Source organism: Podarcis filfolensis (assembly GCF_964270895.1).
Source record: "Podarcis filfolensis genome assembly, chromosome: 9".
NCBI classification, from domain to species: Eukaryota; Metazoa; Chordata; class Lepidosauria; order Squamata; family Lacertidae; genus Podarcis; species Podarcis filfolensis.
In genome coordinates this window covers 64,544,527-64,561,903 of record NC_139610.1, presented here as the reverse complement: position 1 = coordinate 64,561,903, position 17,377 = coordinate 64,544,527, and the positions used below count along the sequence as shown (strand labels likewise).

Here is a 17,377-nt window from a genome sequence, read left to right as displayed (position 1 = left end):
TGAAAAGTGTGTGTGTGTGTGTGTGAGAGAGAGAGAGAGAGAGAGAGAGAGAGAGACCAAATGCAGGGGTGTGTTCCTGCGAGAAGCGTGGTTACAGGGAACCAGGCATAGGGCCTTCTTGGTAGTGGGGCCCTCCCTGTGGAACACCCTCTCTTCTGATGTCAAGGAAATAAACAACATTCTGACTTTTAGAAGACATCTGAAGGCAGCCCTGTTTAGGGACATTTTTAAGAACTGATGTTTTAGTATGTTGTGATATATGCTGTGAGCTGCCCCGAAGTGGCTGGGGAAACCCAGCCAGGTGGGCGGGTAATAATAAGAATATTATTAATAATAATAATAATAATAATAATAATAATAATAATAATAATAACTTGGAAAGCTAGGCAAGGTCTGGTATGGTATCAAATTGGATAGGGGATTGCATGTTGAGATTCCTGCGTTGCAGAGGGTTGGACTACTTGACTCCTGGGGTCCTTTCCAACTCTTTGGTTCCAACTAAATTGTGTCAGTGGATTGAATGTGGCGATAGCGGTGATATTTAGCATTCAGGCTGTGTTGGGGTATATGGGGTATTAGAGGACGGGTAGTTTGTTCTCTGCCTTGTGGCTATACTCGTCCATGAGAAAGGCTTTGGGAGTAAACCCCAAGGAAAAAATCTGTACCCGCTGCCTTGTAGGACATCTTTGGAAGAAGAAAAGGCGAGGGGTTAAACTCTACACAAATCTGGAGTGGAGTCCCTAAGACGGTTGGTTGGATGGTAGGTCCATATATACACAGTCATACCTCATGTTATGTCCGCTTCATGTTACGTTATTTCAGGTTACGTCCTGCGGCGACCCCGAAGTACCGGAAAGGGTTACTTCCGGGTTTCGCTGCTCGCAGATACGCAGAAGCGCAAAATGACGTCATGCACATGCGCAGAAGCGGCGAATCGCAACCTGCTCATGTGCAGACGCGCCGCTGCAGGTTGCGTACTTTTCATGTTGCGAACGGCCCTCTGGAACGGATCCCATTTGCAACCAGAGGTACCACTGTATTGCCCCATTCTGACCTTCCCCCCCCCCCAACAGTGACACAGACCATTCATAATGCAAGAATGGTGAGCAGGGCAGTGAGGTGGGGTAAGTGAAGACAAGCTACAACAATTACAGTGGTACCTTGGTTTAAGAACAGCTTAGTTTATGAACAACTTGGCTTAAGAACGCTGCAAACCCGGAAGTAGGTGTTTTGGTTTGTGAACTTTGCCTTGGAAGCAGAACATGTTTCGCTTCCTGCTGTGTTCCATTTGTGAATTGAGTCCCCAGCTGCTATGGGAAAGCATGCCTTGGTTTAAGAATGCTTTGGTTTAAGAACAGACTTCCGGAACAGATTAAGTTCGTAAACCAAGGTACCACTGTAACTGTAACGTTGTTCACTGCTCCTGCTCAGGCTGCGCAGAAAAAGCATTTTGGTTCCTGACATCCATTCTGATCGTGCAGATAAAATATAACAGATAGAATTCTAGAGGGTGTGGCATTAGTGTGTGAAAACAGTCAAGATCCAAGGATCCTCAGGCATGCACCTCCAGAGGGTGGATATGTCAGCTGCCATCCATGCACCCAAGAATCTTTACTTGGTTGCAAGTGGCCAATAGCTTAAAAACATTCCTGTATTGTTTAAAGACTCCTTTCTGCTGCAGAGAAAACAAGACCCATTTCAAAACATTTATGAAAACAACTTATATGTGTGGGGGGGGGAGAATTAGGGTTAAGGTTCCCTTCTGGCAACAGGAAAAAGGAACCTTTGGTTCCAGCTCATTCTTCCTATGAAGAGTGCTTTGTTTAAAAGCTGACGTCATGACGCTATATTCACTGTTGCTTGGGTGTGAGGTGAATGGCGTGAGCCCAATGGGTAAAGTACTGAGAAAGGCAGTGAAACTGGATTACTTGACAGTATCGCCCACTTACAACACGTGCCTGAGGAGGTGCCATGTTGGGCTGGGCCAGCAAACCTTGGGTCACATGGAAGAAATGCAAATGGGCAGAACCCCCAGATATCAATCAAACTGACAAGGGAGACCCTTTGAGTATTTCAGAGCTGTAATGATTTAGTTGACACAAGAGGTGAAATATCACAAGAGTATTGCATGGTTTTTTTGAGAGAGAGAGCTCTCCTAGCCGCATCACAACAGGAAGCCGTTCAAAGCTTGGCGAAATGAATGCCGCAGAAGTGAGCTCGCTGTTGCTCTTTGAAAGGTGTACCTGCCACACCTTACCAACAAATTATTTCTAAGAACAGTTGTGCAATGCTTTCCTGTTTCACAGCATAGCTTCCTCAGTGGAGGGATAACTCGGGCTAGTAGTCTAATTTATTATTTTTAAAGCCTCTGTTCACCGAGGAAAGGGCGCTTATGAATGAAAAACCCTGTGAACCCACTCTCCTGAGATCTTTCACTGTCTTGACACGTTGGCGCTTGAACCTTACTGGAAACAATTACCTTGTGGGCTTAAGAACAAAGGTACTAAGTCACTTGTTGACTGCATAAGTAGCTCAGGGCTAATTCGTCCTCAGCTGTTAATTGGGCCTAAACAAGGCTCTCTTTGATGTGATGCCAAATTAAGGGCGCCTGGTTCAAAGCAGCTGTTTTCCGGATGCCCTGCAGGAAACTACTAGAAAATAAGCAGTATCACTAGAGGTAGACAAAGTAATGAGCTAATTGGCAAATTAAGTTTGCCACAATTTTGAATTGTGGGTTTTCAATCTAGCCACTTAAATCGGAGCTTTCACCTCTGAAGGCTTGTTTAGCATGAGTGATATTGTGAAGCACCTGGAACAATGACACTTTTAGGGCTTCCCCTGGCTATGTAGTGGCTTATGTCAGAACCATCCTGCTTTAGAGGCTCACATCAGTTTGCACCGCTGGCTGACAGGCACCTCTCCTTGCCACCCTAAAGGCACAGCTTGATGTTGTCAAGGACATCCTATTTAACGAGACAAGTTTTGAACAGCCGTTCTTATCAAACACTGAAGGCTGCAGCTTCCCCCCTGCCCCTCTGGAATGGCTGGCCTCTGTCAGAAAGAAGATGATAGATCAGTGCGCAGTATACCTGCAACCAGCCTTTTCAAGAGAAAGAGCAGCAACCAGCCAGGTATAGTATGCTCAAAACATTTTAAATGAGAACACCACGGAACTGAACATCACCTTGACAAAAGTCACTTTATAGTTTGGTTTTGGATATCTAAAAATAGAACTATTTTACACAAATAAAGAATTTCATGAATCACACTATTTCATGAGTCACCGTTCTTATTTACAGTAGGCCTATATCCGTAAGAGTTCTCACACCCATTACAATTTTACAATGTTGAAGTTCAGTTGTAAACTGCTGCAAGTGTTTCCTCCTAAAGTTTCGACAGGAAGCAATCAAATATAGCTGATTTATTGCCACAGCTGTATACTGGCAGTGAGAAGTTTACACATAATAAAGATACACGTTTTTTTAAAAAATGTCTCATCAATAAAGTATTTTAAATACAGCACTAGCTGAAGTCATGTAGATTTTTTTTTTTAGTTGTGTTCATTTCCTTTCTGTAAAACAACTTTATTTTCTTCTGTACTATCTAACCTTTTCATTGTTGCTTCTGTATTTTTCCTTTTCTGTAAGTTTCCAAGAACAATCCCTATGAAAAGTATGAGTCCTACTGTGCGGTTAGAAGAGAACTTTTTCCAGCAATCTTCAGGCTTGTGAATATCCAAAGTGTATATCTGGAGAAGGAAGGGGGATATCAATATTAGTGTACTGTAATTCACACTTATAATTCGCCAAATCAATACCCTTTACTCAGTTCCCTCTTCTTCTTACGATAACTTTTTTGCTTCCAAGCTTTTTCCTGGACTGCCATAAATTCACCTGCTTTAAAAAATGCTATTCATGACTTTCTCCTCCCCAAGTTTTGCTGTGCTTTACCAACTTCTTTCTTCTAGATATCCCATGTTTTATTGTGTTTTTATATTTTGCTGGAAGCTGCCCAGGGCGGCTGGGGCAACCCAGTCAGATGGGCAGCATATAAATAATACCGTATTGGTACAAATTTAAGCCGCACTCAAATATAAACCGCTCTTTTAAAATTGGAGGGGGAGGGGGGGAAAAGACAATACCCGAATATAAGCTGCTCCCTTAAAACTGGAGGGGGGGATTTCGAAAGGCACCCACCCAATGAAGCACAATCACACAACGAGAAACACACAAACAAGGCTTGCCCAGGGAGGGTTGGGGACGGGAATCAAAAGGGGGTCAACAAGCACCCATCCCAAACAAGAACTCTCTCACCACTGAAGCCCATGTGGTCATCCGATGCCGAATACAGTAACTGCTTTGCCAGCGGCCTCCCCCCTTTCCCTCCGATGGCTTGGGGGAGGCGGGCGGGTGGTGCGCCAATGCCCCGTGCTGCTTCCTGGGGGTGGGAGCTGTCCCACTTTTCCTCACTTCCCCCTTCTTTCTGGCAGTTCGGGAGCCGAGGTCAGGACAGGTGCCGTTGTCCCGCACCCCCGACGGCCCTTGTGGGCAGCTGTTTCAGCAGCAAGATCTTAAGGTCGCGAATATAAGTGGTACTTTAACTTTTCAGATTCGGAATTTGGAAAAAAAGTGTGGCTTATATTTGGGCCAATACGGTATTATCGCCATCATCATCATCATCATCATCACCATCCCCTCCCTGTTAAAAATGTCATTGTATACCTAGAAAGGCAAGAAATATCTTTAGTGGATACAAGACAGAGCGGGTGCTTCAGCAGGTTAAGAACTGAAGCCAAGCTGCTAAAGCATCCATCTATTTCAAGCTTCCACATAAAGAGCAACACAACATGGGATCTAACCTGCTGAGCCAAGTGGATGCCTGCCACAGTCACAGCGACATAGTATGGAAAAGTCTGATCACAATGCATTCCTGCTGCAGTAAGTCCCAAAAGCATGATGGTGCTGAAAGCACTGAGCCATGGCTTTGTGTTTTCATTGAACCGGAGTGCTGTAGATTTCACGCCTATGGCGAGATCATCTCTTTTATCCTATAAGGGAAGGAGTTGTTAATGAAAAGACCAGTCACGTAGCATTTCATAGACTTAGATAGGGAAGGATGGTGATTTTACATGGAAGTGGTCTTTGTAAGAAGAGCCTGTGAGCACGTTGATCCTGGTTAGAGGCCTAACCCAGCAATAAGAAGGCCAAAGAGCTGGAGAGAAGATGTGGTGATCAGGTGGGATTGCTATGAGGAATTATGAAAATATGGAGCAAGCCACTGTGTCCACAATGAAAGCATTGCATTGACTGGGCTTTAGCCATTTGACATGATTTCTGATCAATCCAAGCCTCTGCATCTCTGCCCCATTTCTCTTGCTTGACAAGTCACGTACACAGGCGGGCTGCTTCACCAGGCATCCTGGGCCATAAAGAGAGTAGGTAACTGTGATGTAGTTTGTTAATCTGAGGGCCAGGAAACAAAGTTTCCCTGCCATCCTTCCTTTCCTGTTTACTGCCTGTTTATGACCTCCAGGGTTTGCTAAATGCATTCCTCCTTGATTCCTGTTTTATTTACCCTCAAATATGTATGCATGCTCAAAGTAGTCTTTTGTAGTTAAAAGGATTTCTCTGATCTAACTTTTCCCCACGTGGTGGGTTTTTTTGAAATGCTCAGAGAAATCTGATTGGTTCTTACAAGCGCTGTGTTAGAAGTTTTTTTGTTAATAAAAGGGACCTGGGCCAGGGTATGACAGATTATTATTCGCACTTCCTCCCAGAGTCTTGCTGGCCAAGCCTCGTGTGTATTTTATTAATCAGGGTCCAATCCTTCCTTTGCCTTTGGAACGCAACAGAAGACACCAACCAAACCACAACCCCTTGGCACAAATGGGAAGGTGCTTATCAGTTACTGAATCAGGTTCAAGGTTTTGAGGTTGATAATAAGAACTTTGGTCAAAGGTACTTAACAGACCGCCTCCCCTCATACAGACCAAGTTTCATAGCTGTCACTTGGTGATTGCATGGAAATGGACTTTATCAGTGGTAGCATCCATCCTTTGGAATATCTTCCCCTGGATGGTTCATGTGGTAGAGAAAGTAGTCAGCTCTGAATGCCTCTTAAAGGTATATATGACTACGCAAAGTTTCCTGGAGTCTTATTCTTCATTCCCGAAACTTTTTTCTTTGTGCGCACTGCTCAGTTTTATCTATGGCACAAAGTTTTACTCTGTTTTCATTTAGCTTTTAAACAGTTTTATATAATTCTTGCTGTGTTTTTATAAGAATTTCTATTGATTTCCCTCAATTTGATGGAGAGAGAGATGTTAACCCTCACATTTTGAACCAAATGAGAGTAAAATATTTCCTGAAAGAAAGAGTGCAAAGGAAAAGGATATATGAGAAAACTAGAACATGAGCCACTACCAAGTAGTTAAGAGCATGAGCTACAAATTAAGGTGTTCCCCATTCAAAGCTCAAAACTACTCGCTGAGCAGCCTTATGCAAGTAGCCCTCTCTCAACCTGAGCCTCTCATATGTAATATGGAAATAATAATAATACAAGACTAACTTCTTTTATCAAGATTGCTGAAGATAAATGCACCTGAAGCCTTGGTGTTATTATTTTGGGATATTCTGATCATTTTTGGATATTCTGATTAATCATTCCCAAACTGTGGAATCAGCAGCTGCCTAGCCATTATGAAAACCAAACTAAGCATGGAAATTCATAAGCAAATATTCCAAACATCCATGGACACTGAAATTGTTCATTCTGTTCATTTACAACCTGCTTTTGTACCCCAACAGGGTTGATAAGGGCAGGTCACAATAACCGCCATAAAAACATCAACGATGAGAACAAAGAAACTATAAACAAATAAGGAGTCATTCAAGCAAGCATGCACAGTTTAAAACCTGCTTTGGTATCCATCACCCCATAATAGCGCAATCCATCAAAACCACTCAGCACCAGTCCCTAATTTCCAAATCCTCCTAATTAAGAAATAGGAAGGCTATACCTGATGAGCATAAATAGTGTCGTACATTAATGTCCAGCAAACTCCTGAGAAATACAGGGGCAAGCAAACTGACCAGTCACAAGAGCCTTGGACAGCTGACCACCCAAGTAAGGCTCCCCAGTTGAAGGTCAGGCCTGAAAGAGATATGACAAAAACTAAAACAAAGAGTCTCAAATGCAGCAATAGTCTCTATTTTTCAGAAATATCTTGCTCGTTCATTTGCAGTGAGATTCAACATTCTTCTGAGGCACCCTGATAGGACTTCGTTTTCAGAATGATTCAACACTTGGCCAAACAGTTTTATTTTACTTACAAAAGTATTTCTACGTTGCCAATTCATACAATGCAACATGGTGATGCACAGCAATGTATACAATAAAATATAAAATGCAATAAAAGCAGTACAAAAACCACCATGAAAATGACTGGCTGATCGAAAAGAAATCACAATCCCAGAATAGTAGCCGTGTTAGTCTGGAGCAAGAAAAAAGTAACAAGTTCTGTAGGCGACTTAAGAGAAACTGGCTGACTGCAGATGGAGTTGTTGGAAATGATTATGGCTTTTGCCATAATAAGCCAGCTAGCCCCAGCCTTTACTGTCATCAGAGTTTTCAACCCAAAGAGAGTCAATTGGCCACAAAGTGTGCGCACAAATACTAATGCAAGGGAGAAAACCAGGCACCGTCCCCCTGACCGTGTAAGATATGCATTGCCATCAACACTGAGAGAATGGGTGGGAACACGAACTTGCCAGAAAAGTGGCACATTCTTGTGGGTTCTTCAGCCCACCCAGGCTAGTACCATAGCCTCTGATCCCCTCCTTACAAAGAGTAGACAAAGAGATAAACAAAACCAATCTGCTTCGCTTGAAATCTGTTTATCTTTGTTTTATTGTGGAGGAATAAGAGCGCAGGGTTTTCCATGTTTCCAGCACAAGATTATATTTTCGTACAGAATACACTGACTTGGCAGGAAGAAAGGGACTCCAGTTCAAAAACAGATTAAACAACTGAGACTCTGTGAAAGAATAGTACTATTTCTTTTATTGTATTCTACGGAAGTGAGTCAGGCAGTTCCCAAGGAAAAAAAGTATCGCTTAAAGTCTGCCCGTCCCATTGGTCAACACTGTTTTTATTCATGGCAGAAAGCTAATCTCATTCCATCTGTTCTATTCACTGTTAGTGGCCACACAAAAAGGAGGGCAGGGTGGTTATGCAGCACTGGAAATTTTGGCAATGACACCTGGCTCATTATACAAGCCATAACGATGGAAAAATTGTACTTGCCAAACACTCCCTCTTCCAGAGAGACAGAAGTCCTGCCTTCGCTTGCATCTGATCAACCTGCTGGCATAATGTTTATTAAAAGACATATGCAGGGAATATAAATGAAATGGGGGGAGGGAACTGTGATAGAAGAGTGAATAGAAAAATGAAATCCTATACATGTCTACTCAGAAGTAAGTATGACAGGCTTCAATGGGCTTTACTCTCAGAACTTAAGTACTGCAGCCTTAAGTTCAGCATCTTACCCAAAGACATTAGCTGGGTTTTTCGTTTTTGGAAAAATTAAAAGACATTAGCTGGGCAAGAAGACTCGGGCTCAAAGCATACATTGAATTTATTGAACGCTGCGTAACCTGAGAACACCTCGTAACAAAAGGTAGGCGCCACAGTATTTCTTCCACTTGTTATTTATATATCATTAAGATTTATAGACTGCCACTCAAGCATATTATCAGGTTTAGAATAAAATATTTTAAACTACATAAACATAAGGTAAAACACATCAGCTCTAGGGCTACAGGCCTATCCTCACTTACCTGGGAGAAAGTCCCATTGAATTAAATTGGTCTTACTTCTAAGCAGACAGTGTTAGGATTGAGCTGGTAGTCTTACACAGAGTAGAGCTACTGATATCAATGAACTTAAGTCAGTCAACTTAAGACTTCAGGGGGTTCACTGCAAGTATGACTTGGTTGGAGCCAACTAAAATGCCAGTATAAAACAGATTACAATAAAATAAAATAAAAAGCTTCAGAAAAGAAAAACGGTATTTGCCTGGCTCCAGAAAAACATTGGACTGGGCACCAGGGAAGCTTTTGGGGTAGAGCATTCTAAGGCCAGGGCATCAATACTGCAAAAGCTCCTCCCTGGTAGCCCCCTGATAAATCAGACAGAAGGAAAACCCCAGAGAAGGGATTCTGAGGAGGATCTCAAATGCCAAGATTCAAATAACTCCTCTTGTAGTTCTGGGAGCCAAGACATCCTTCAAACGTCTGTTTCTTAAACAGTATTTCGCCAACCCGCAATACTGTGTGGCAAACTGCCTTTGAATGACCAGAATTTCAAAACAGGTTTCCAGTGCAGCATAGTGACCTGCTGTTGAAATTAAAAAGAATTCAGAAATCCAACTGGATGCGCCTTACAAGTTTGGCATGCCTCACTAGTTCCTTTGTTTCCAGCCCTTTAAATCAAATGCCAGTAAAGAAATTAAGAAGGGAAATAATTAAAATTATATTGATTCACATTGCAGCTTCCCATCTTTCCAGTGTTCATTTGAAACATCTGAACTCATTAGGTATTACTATCAAATTACCATACTGTTTTCACATGCTAGGTCAGGGGGAGACTAATAACACAATACTCAGAAGCGAGCCCTTTTTAATTAAATAGGGCTTACTCATAGATAAGTGGGGCTAATATTTCAGCCTTAGTTGTGCTTAGAGTAGATCCACTGGAAGCAATGGGAGAAGTCAGACTAACTCAACTCCAATTACTTTCAGTAGGTCTATCTACTCAAAGCACAACTGGTTTCCACCCATTCATTTGAACTAGCCAAACTAAACATGCAAATATTAGCTTCCCTCCTTACAAAAGACTCTCTCCATGTGTGGCTACCCAGACTTTTAAGATCTTACTTTGAGGTCCTTTCTGGAATGCTCCTATCAGGTAAACTGTGGTGGGAGGGAGCTGTTTTTGTAGTGGCTCCTCAGCTGTGGAATACTGCCCCCAGACCAGCTCACTTGGCACCTACTTTGATATCATTTTAGTGCAGAGACTTTTAGTGCAGAGACTTCAGCATTATATTTTTATCCCCACCAGGTTATGTTATACCGCTTTTATTGTAATAGCTGTTTTATTTGATATATGTATTTTAATCATTTTGACATTCTGATTTTGTAAGCCACACTGAGAATGTTGTTAAAGGGCCAAATATCAATACTTACATTATTATGAATAAAAAAAAATTCCTTCCAATAGCACCTTAGAGACCAACTAAGTTTGTTATTGGTATGAGCTTTCGTGTGCATGCACACTTCTTCAGATACCTGCATGCACACGAAAGCTCATACCAATAACAAACTTAGTTGGTCTCCAAGGGGCTACTGGAAGGAATTTTGTTTGTTTGTTTCGACTACGGCAGACCAACACGGCTACCTACCTGTAACTATTATTATGAATGAAACTGTGTCTTCACAATTGTTATAAATCAGTAAGAGCTAATAAGCAAACAAAAACAAAGCTTGTTATTTGGCTAACATTTAAGTATTGCCCACAGCAAAGTTTGTTTAAATCAGGTAATTCAGACTTTGAACACTTCAGAACTGGACAGAGAGCAGGGAAAAGTTATACAAGAGGCTGGTGCTCATTAACTCTCATGTTGCGAGGAAGGAAATTGAAGAATGCTTGCTCAGAACAAATCTAGTCAATTCTGGCAAAGAATACGATACACTGAACAGTCTGACCACAATCCAGTGTAGAGTTAAGCCAGTACAAAACCCATCTGAAATAAAAAGCAACTTGTGAGCTCACCCAAGAACAGCTGTGGCCAGTATGTTATTCTCTTCATAAGTGGATAAGTCACCACAAGAGATAAAGAAGCAGCTCCCAGAGCAATACTGCAAAGGAATAATAATAATAATAATAATAACAATAATAACAATAATAATAATAATAATAATAATAATAATAATAATAATAATAAATTTTATTTATATCCCGCCCTCCCCAGCCAAAGCCAGGCTCAGGGCGGCTAACAACAATAAATTAGTACAACATTCTAAAATCATTTCATTATAAAAGTAATTCAAATCAAATTGATGGCAACCATTGGGCCAACCATTGAAAGTGGAAAGAGCATTAAGAAGTTGCATTTGTATTCTACCCCAACCTACTTCTATCATTGCAACAATTCACATTTGAAATACACTGAAGTCAGGATTAATTAAGGCCATAGCAATTCCTTCTCAATTAATGGTTCTGAACAGAACATTTTCATTACTTACTCCTAGCCTCGTAACAACAGACCTCGTGAACCACACCTCTCCATTAAAAAAACTACTTTATCAATTATTATGTAATGTTTTCCATGTTTATGCCTCCATAAGAATGGCTCCAGAAAGCACATCCATGAAAGCAAGCTTTGTAAGAAATGGCCGAAGCAATCAACAGCTCCTGTCTAACTTACCTGTAATAATTTAAACATAATAGGATGCATAAAGCCAAGCTCAGCTGTCCTCCCAGAAAAACAAGGGACTGAAAATTTGAAATCTCTCCAGCTGCCAGTGGTCGGCTTGCTGTTCTTGTAACCTAAGCACAGAAGATTGCTTCAATGATTGAATTATATAATCATGTAGACATAACCATTCCCAAGCCAGAAAATTTAGGTTTTAGTCACACCATATTTAGTCCTCGCCTTTGGTGCATGGCACCCTCCTATTCACCAGAGGGCGTGTATATGCCACGGAGGCCAGTGGGACTAAGTACCAGTGAACACAATGCGGTTCTAGGTGAAGAAGCATCACAGAGCCATCATGGTGTGCTGTGCATGTTCACACTGAACCTCAATCTACCTGGAGCAGCCCATCAAGCTGGCTGACACATTGCTGGTGATATGCATTGACAACAGAGCAGAGGCTGAGAGAGATCCTGGAGGTGGAGGCAATTTGTAGGTTTCCCATCACATGGATGACATTAAGGGACGGTGCTTTCCAGTCACAGCAACTCAGACCAGCCCCTTAATTTTAGATGCACATTGCTAACATATTTCAGTACAAAGAGAAGTGCAGCTTAGGTATTTAGAGCCTAGGAAGCCCGCATACAGTCTTCAATGAGCATATCTTGGGGGTGGGACTTGCTTTACAAAAAGGCAATTGACTTACTTAGCAAACATTATGAGCCTGCCTGCTCTTTTCAAGTCCTCTCTACCTTTTTGTCATAGTCTTGATCCCACATGTCATTGATGGTGCAGCCTGCTCCACGCATCAGGACTGCGCCAGCGCCAAAGAGTAACAGCATGTCCCAGGCCGGCAGACAGCCTGGTTCTGCTGCAAGGGCTATACTCCAAGTGCAGGGTAGGTACAGCAGCCACGTCCCTAAAAATATAAATTAGGGAAGGAATTAGTGATGGATAAATATACTGTAAATATAATGTATGTTCCTTTTGATTGGTACTGACTCATCTGGGTGAATACAAAGCTTCTGAAAACAATAACTAGGACAAATAAAATATGCAAAAGAATATAAACATAAATTGCAATACTGAAAAACCTGTGAAGAAATTTTAATCTCACAGGACACGCTGTAACTTACCTTAAGGTGGCCAAATGGGGACAGAGGAATTTTAAGGGGAGATTGCTCCACAAAACCGATGAATTGCAATACATCAACAGGTTCAGTGCTGACACTTACAGAATTAACACCACATGTGTTAATTAGCTTACTGTGCTAGGATGCCTGTGTTAGCAGCATGTTTGTTGTATACACCCACAGCTAAAAATCTAATTACCACATCGGTACTTTTCTACATTTCATTTTCCTGACCTCGTTGTTTACTATGTATGTACCTGCTACTTAGAACACTTTATGCATCTGATGAAGTGGGCTATGGTACGTGAAAGCTTATGACAAAATACTGTAAATGTCTTAGTCTTTAAGGTGTCACAAGGCTTTTGGGTTGGTTTTACTGCAAAAAGCTAGCACAGCTCCACTGCTGGAAATTGTAATCAAGTTGCAATCAATGCCTGGCAACCCCTGTAGATTATATTACTTAGAAGTGTTCCATGCAATTGACTCAGTTCAGAGCATAAAGGTAAAGGGACCCCTGACCAGTAGGTCCAGTTGTGACCGACTCTGGGGTTGCGGTGCTCATCTCGCTTTATTGGCCAAGGGAGCCGGCGGATAGCTTCCGGGTCATGTGGCCAGCATGACTAATCTACTTCTGGCGAACCAGAGCAGCACATGGAAACGCCGTTTACCTTCCCGCCGGAGCGGCACCTATTTATCTACTTGCATTCTGACGTGCTTTCGAACTGCTAGGTGGGCAGGAGCAGGGACTGAGCAACGGGAGCTCACCCCGTCATGGGGATTCAAATTGCCAACCTTCTGATCGGCAAGTCCTAGGCTCTGTGGTTTAACCCACAGCACCACCCGCATCCCTGTTCAGAGCATAAGGAACACCTTAAATACACATCTCTTATCATGACAAACCATCCTCATTCGTCTTAGCGGAGGAGCAGCTTCTTCTATGCATTGCTTTGGTGGGCATATGCAGAACTGCCACTTTCGTTGAAGTAAACGTGGAAGCTTTTGAAGGCAGGATAGCTCTGCATTTGCATTGAAGGAAATTTCAACAACTTATGGAATTGCAGGATTGAAGAGATTACTTCTGCATTCTGCTTCTTTGTTCTGAAGATTACATTCCCACATTTTTATAACATAATTTAGAGGTTTCACACCAAATCCAGACCCCTTGAGCATTGTCATCTAGCTAGGGATGAACAAATCTATCTGCCATCAATGGCCCTTTAAAATTGTTGTTGTTGTTTACTTATAATTAAATTCCTATGTAATTATGGAAGCCTCATTCCTGACCACACATGATCACTGTGGAAATGCAAGAGGAAGTAAGGGGCACAGAACTGGGAAGTAAGGTATAAAGAGCCTTCTTATCTGCAAGGGCTGAGAGCAGATCTCTTGCACCTTTCTTCTTGGTTTCCTGGTGTTACAAATCAACAACAGTTTAATTTCCCCACAAGAAAAAAGGAGTTATCTCTAAGGTTGTCAGCTAAATAGAAAAAAAAAATCAGACTGCTCTTGTGCAAGATTTAACAGTGTCTTGATGTGCACAAATAAAACTTTAAAATTTCTCAACATGCAGATAAACATGCAGCAGATATCTGCTGCTAACATCTATACATCAAGCTACTGTCAAAGGCAGAGGCGCAGTTTTTTCAAGCAGACAATCCTAGATATACCTTCAAATCAGCTTTATGTATGGGGCATGTAAACATGTAACTAAAGAGAATAACAAACAGGGACATGTTAAATATGGATGGGCAATCAAGCAGAGTACTATTTGCCAAAAAAAAGACACACACATTTAAGTTCTTACACTTCTCTCAGGGCTGTAGTTAAAGCAACTAGGGGAGAACCGAAAGGTTCAATCCAAAAACTGCTGCACTAGTCACAGTTCACTTAAACGCAATGTTAAGAGAAGAGTGAGTTTGTATCTGCTCTCTCCATGTCCCACTTCATTTGGTAGGGTAAAAGAACATGTGCAGTTTGTAGGGATACAAACATACAGCGCAGTCAGCAGGCACAATCTGACTCCTTCGTGCATGTTCAGATTAACATATAAATGGCCCTATCAACAGAGAGGTAGAAAGCTGCCTTTTACCAAGTAAGACCATTGGTGTATTGAGCAGTAGCTCCCCAGTGTTTCAGACGCAAGCCTTTCACAGCTTTATCTGGAGACACCAAGGACTGAACCTGGAACCTCAGGCATGCAAAACGTGGTGCTCTATCCCTGAGCTACTACTCTACAGCCCTTGCCCATTGCTGATTCCTAAATTTCCCTAACGCTAATCACATAGCCACTCTGCTTACAAGAGAGGCAAGCGATCAAGATTCATTCACAAAGAAGACTAGAGCTCAACCTTGCAGTTTAATTTGCAAGATAACAGTTGTGATAATTCACCCAAAGCCGTTTACTCAGAGAGGAAGTTAGAAAGGGGACTGTGGCAAGAAGAACCTCCTTTGCAAAGCGACAGGATCCACGCCCCTTGCAAAGATGCACAGCCCAGGGCAATCCTGCGCGTGTTTGCTCGGGAGGAAGCCCCTCTAAGTGCAACCAAATTTACTCTCATAAGCTGGACCATAAAGAAGGCTGATCGCCGAAGAATGGATGCTTTTGAATTCTGGTGCTGGAGGAGACTCTTGAGAGTCCCATGGACTGCAAGAAGATCAAACCTCTCCATTCTGAAGGAAATCAGCCCTGAGTGCTCACTGGAAGGACAGATCCTGAAGCTGAGGCTCCAATACTTTGGCCACCTCATGAGAAGAGAAGACTCCCTGGGAAAGACCCTGATGTTGGGAAAGATGGAGGGCACAAGGAGAAGGGGACGTCAGAGGACGAGATGGTGGACAGTGTTCTCGAAGGGACCAGCATGAGTTTGACCAAACTGCAGGAGGCAGTGGAAGACAGGAGGGCCTGGTTCATGGGGTCACGAAGAGTCGGACACGGCTAAACGTCGTGCCTTCATCCGGATAGCAACAGGCCCCCCTCCTAGACACGTTTGCACTTGACAGCAAGTGAACCCAGGCAAGTTCAACAGGGTCAGGATCGGCCAATCAAAAGCGCCCCGCGACTTCCCGCCCTCTTCAAAACAAAAACAAAAGAGGGGCGGAGACTAAGAGGCTGCCCGATGATTGACAAGCAGACTCACCAATAGGCTTGTCCAGCCTCATGAGGCGCAGGTAGGGCTGAGCCGGCCCGGGCGCCGCTCGCACCAAACCCGCCGCCGATAAAGTCCCGAGGGGCCGCGTCTTCTGCCCGAGCGCCCTGGGAGGCTCATGGCTCCAAGTACAGCTAGCTAAGACGCGGAATGGGGAGAAGGGTCGCCTGAGGCAAAGCGGCCCGGCTAGGCGAGAGAGTAACCGCGCGGCCGACATAGCGACTCCGCCTCCGCCTGACGTCGCGGTGACGTCCCGTTTCCATAGAGATAGAGCGTCGGCACGCTCGGCGGCTTTCCGTTTTAGCTCACGTTGTGCGTCACTTCTTGTTGCGGTTGGCTGTCGTAGAGATAAGAAACCGTAGAATAGCCCATCCAGGTGTCTGGTATGGGAAATTCCGGGTTCAGAATCGGGGTATTATTACTCCTGTTGCAATCGAACTAGTGCACGTGTGACTAGGCAGCCACGTGTCTCCCCATCTACACACACGAGTCAGCACCAAAGACAGGAGTTCCTGGTGTGTGTGTGTGTGGGGGGGGTTCTCCTGCTTCGTGAGAAGAAAAAAATGTAGTTTGGAAATTGTTAAATTGAAACTTTAGTGGAGCAGAAAGTTTAAGCGTTTAACTGAGGGCAGGATTCGTGTTGGGAGCGGTTGGGAAGGGTACAATTCCAGCTAAATGCCCTTTGGTACAAACCGTGTTTCGTATGGGGGTTTTTTATGGCTGAAGCTCCAACCAGCCTCAGGCCCCACGTATGACCTGAAAATATTAATAGTGGACTGTCTACCTTCCAGGGGCAAATATGATTCTTTTCAAATTGTATTTTATTGAATGTGATTATCTGAACAAGACACTATTATTAATATTGCTGTTAAGATGTCCATTTGCTCCTGGGTCAGAAACTCCTGCTGGTGCAGAATGTGACCACCAAGATTCAGATGGTCGGGGAAAACTTAGGTCCAGGTACTTTAAAGGTAAAGGGACCCCTGACTATTAGGTTCAGTCATGGCCGACTCTGGGGTTGCGGCGCTCATCTCGCTTTATTGGCTGAGGGAGCCGGAGTACAGCTTCCGGGTCATGTGGCCAGCATGACAAAGTCGCTTCTGGCAAACCAGAGCAGCGCACGGAAACGCCGTTTACCTTCCCGCTGGAGCGGTATCTATTTATCTACTTGCACTTTGACATGGTTTCAAACTGCTAGGTTGGCAGGAGCAGGGACCGAGCAACGGGAGCTCACCCCGTCGCGGGGATTTGAACCGCCGACCTTCTGATCGGCAAGTCCTAGGCTCTGTGGTTTAACCCACAGCGCCACCCGCGTACCTTAGGGAGTGCCTAAACCCTTATATCCCAGCTCGATCACAGAGATCACTGGCAGGAGTGTTGTTGTTTGGCCCTTGGGTTGGCGAGGCTCATTTGACATCAACCTTAGGGTCATTGGCCCAGTGCTGTGGAATGGTATGCTCTTCAAATAGACATTCAGGAGCTGTCTTCTGGTTCAACCTTTAAATGCTTGTGGATCAGAAGGTTGGTGGTTCAAATCCCTGGGATCTCCCATTGCTGTGTCCCAGCTCCTGCCAACCTAGCAGTTTGAAAGCACACCAGTGCAAGTAGATAAATAGGTACCG

At 43.4% G+C, this 17,377-nt stretch overlaps 1 protein-coding gene and 1 long non-coding RNA gene across 2 annotated transcripts in view; one reads left to right on the top strand and one right to left on the bottom strand.

The window, feature by feature from the left end:
• Positions 1 to 17,377, top strand: part of LOC310742573 — a 403,250-nt gene that overhangs the window by 42,368 nt on the left and 343,505 nt on the right. The gene's annotated exons all lie outside the window — the stretch shown is intronic.
• On the bottom strand, positions 3,181 to 16,035 carry COQ2 (coenzyme Q2, polyprenyltransferase). Its single transcript, XM_083571633.1, has 7 exons — positions 15,747 to 16,035; positions 12,229 to 12,395; positions 11,489 to 11,610; positions 10,834 to 10,919; positions 7,019 to 7,152; positions 4,859 to 5,047; positions 3,181 to 3,748 (listed from the first exon to the last, which is right to left on the bottom strand). The coding sequence occupies exons 1-7, from the start codon at positions 15,970 to 15,972 to the stop codon at positions 3,551 to 3,553; spliced, it is 1,122 nt and encodes a 373-aa protein (XP_083427759.1). The 5' UTR covers positions 15,973 to 16,035; the 3' UTR covers positions 3,181 to 3,550.

Coding starts and splice junctions, on each gene's coding strand:
- COQ2 (XM_083571633.1), bottom strand. CDS start 15,972: ATGTCGGCCGCGCGGTTACTCTCTCGCCTAGCCGGGCCGCTTTGCCTC. Junction 12,396..15,746: donor GAGGCTGGACAAGCCTATTG/GTGAGTCTGCTT, acceptor TTATATTTTTAG/GGACGTGGCTGCTGTACCTA. Junction 7,153..10,833: donor CTGGCCACAGCTGTTCTTGG/GTGAGCTCACAA, acceptor TATCTCTTTCAG/GCCTGACCTTCAACTGGGGA.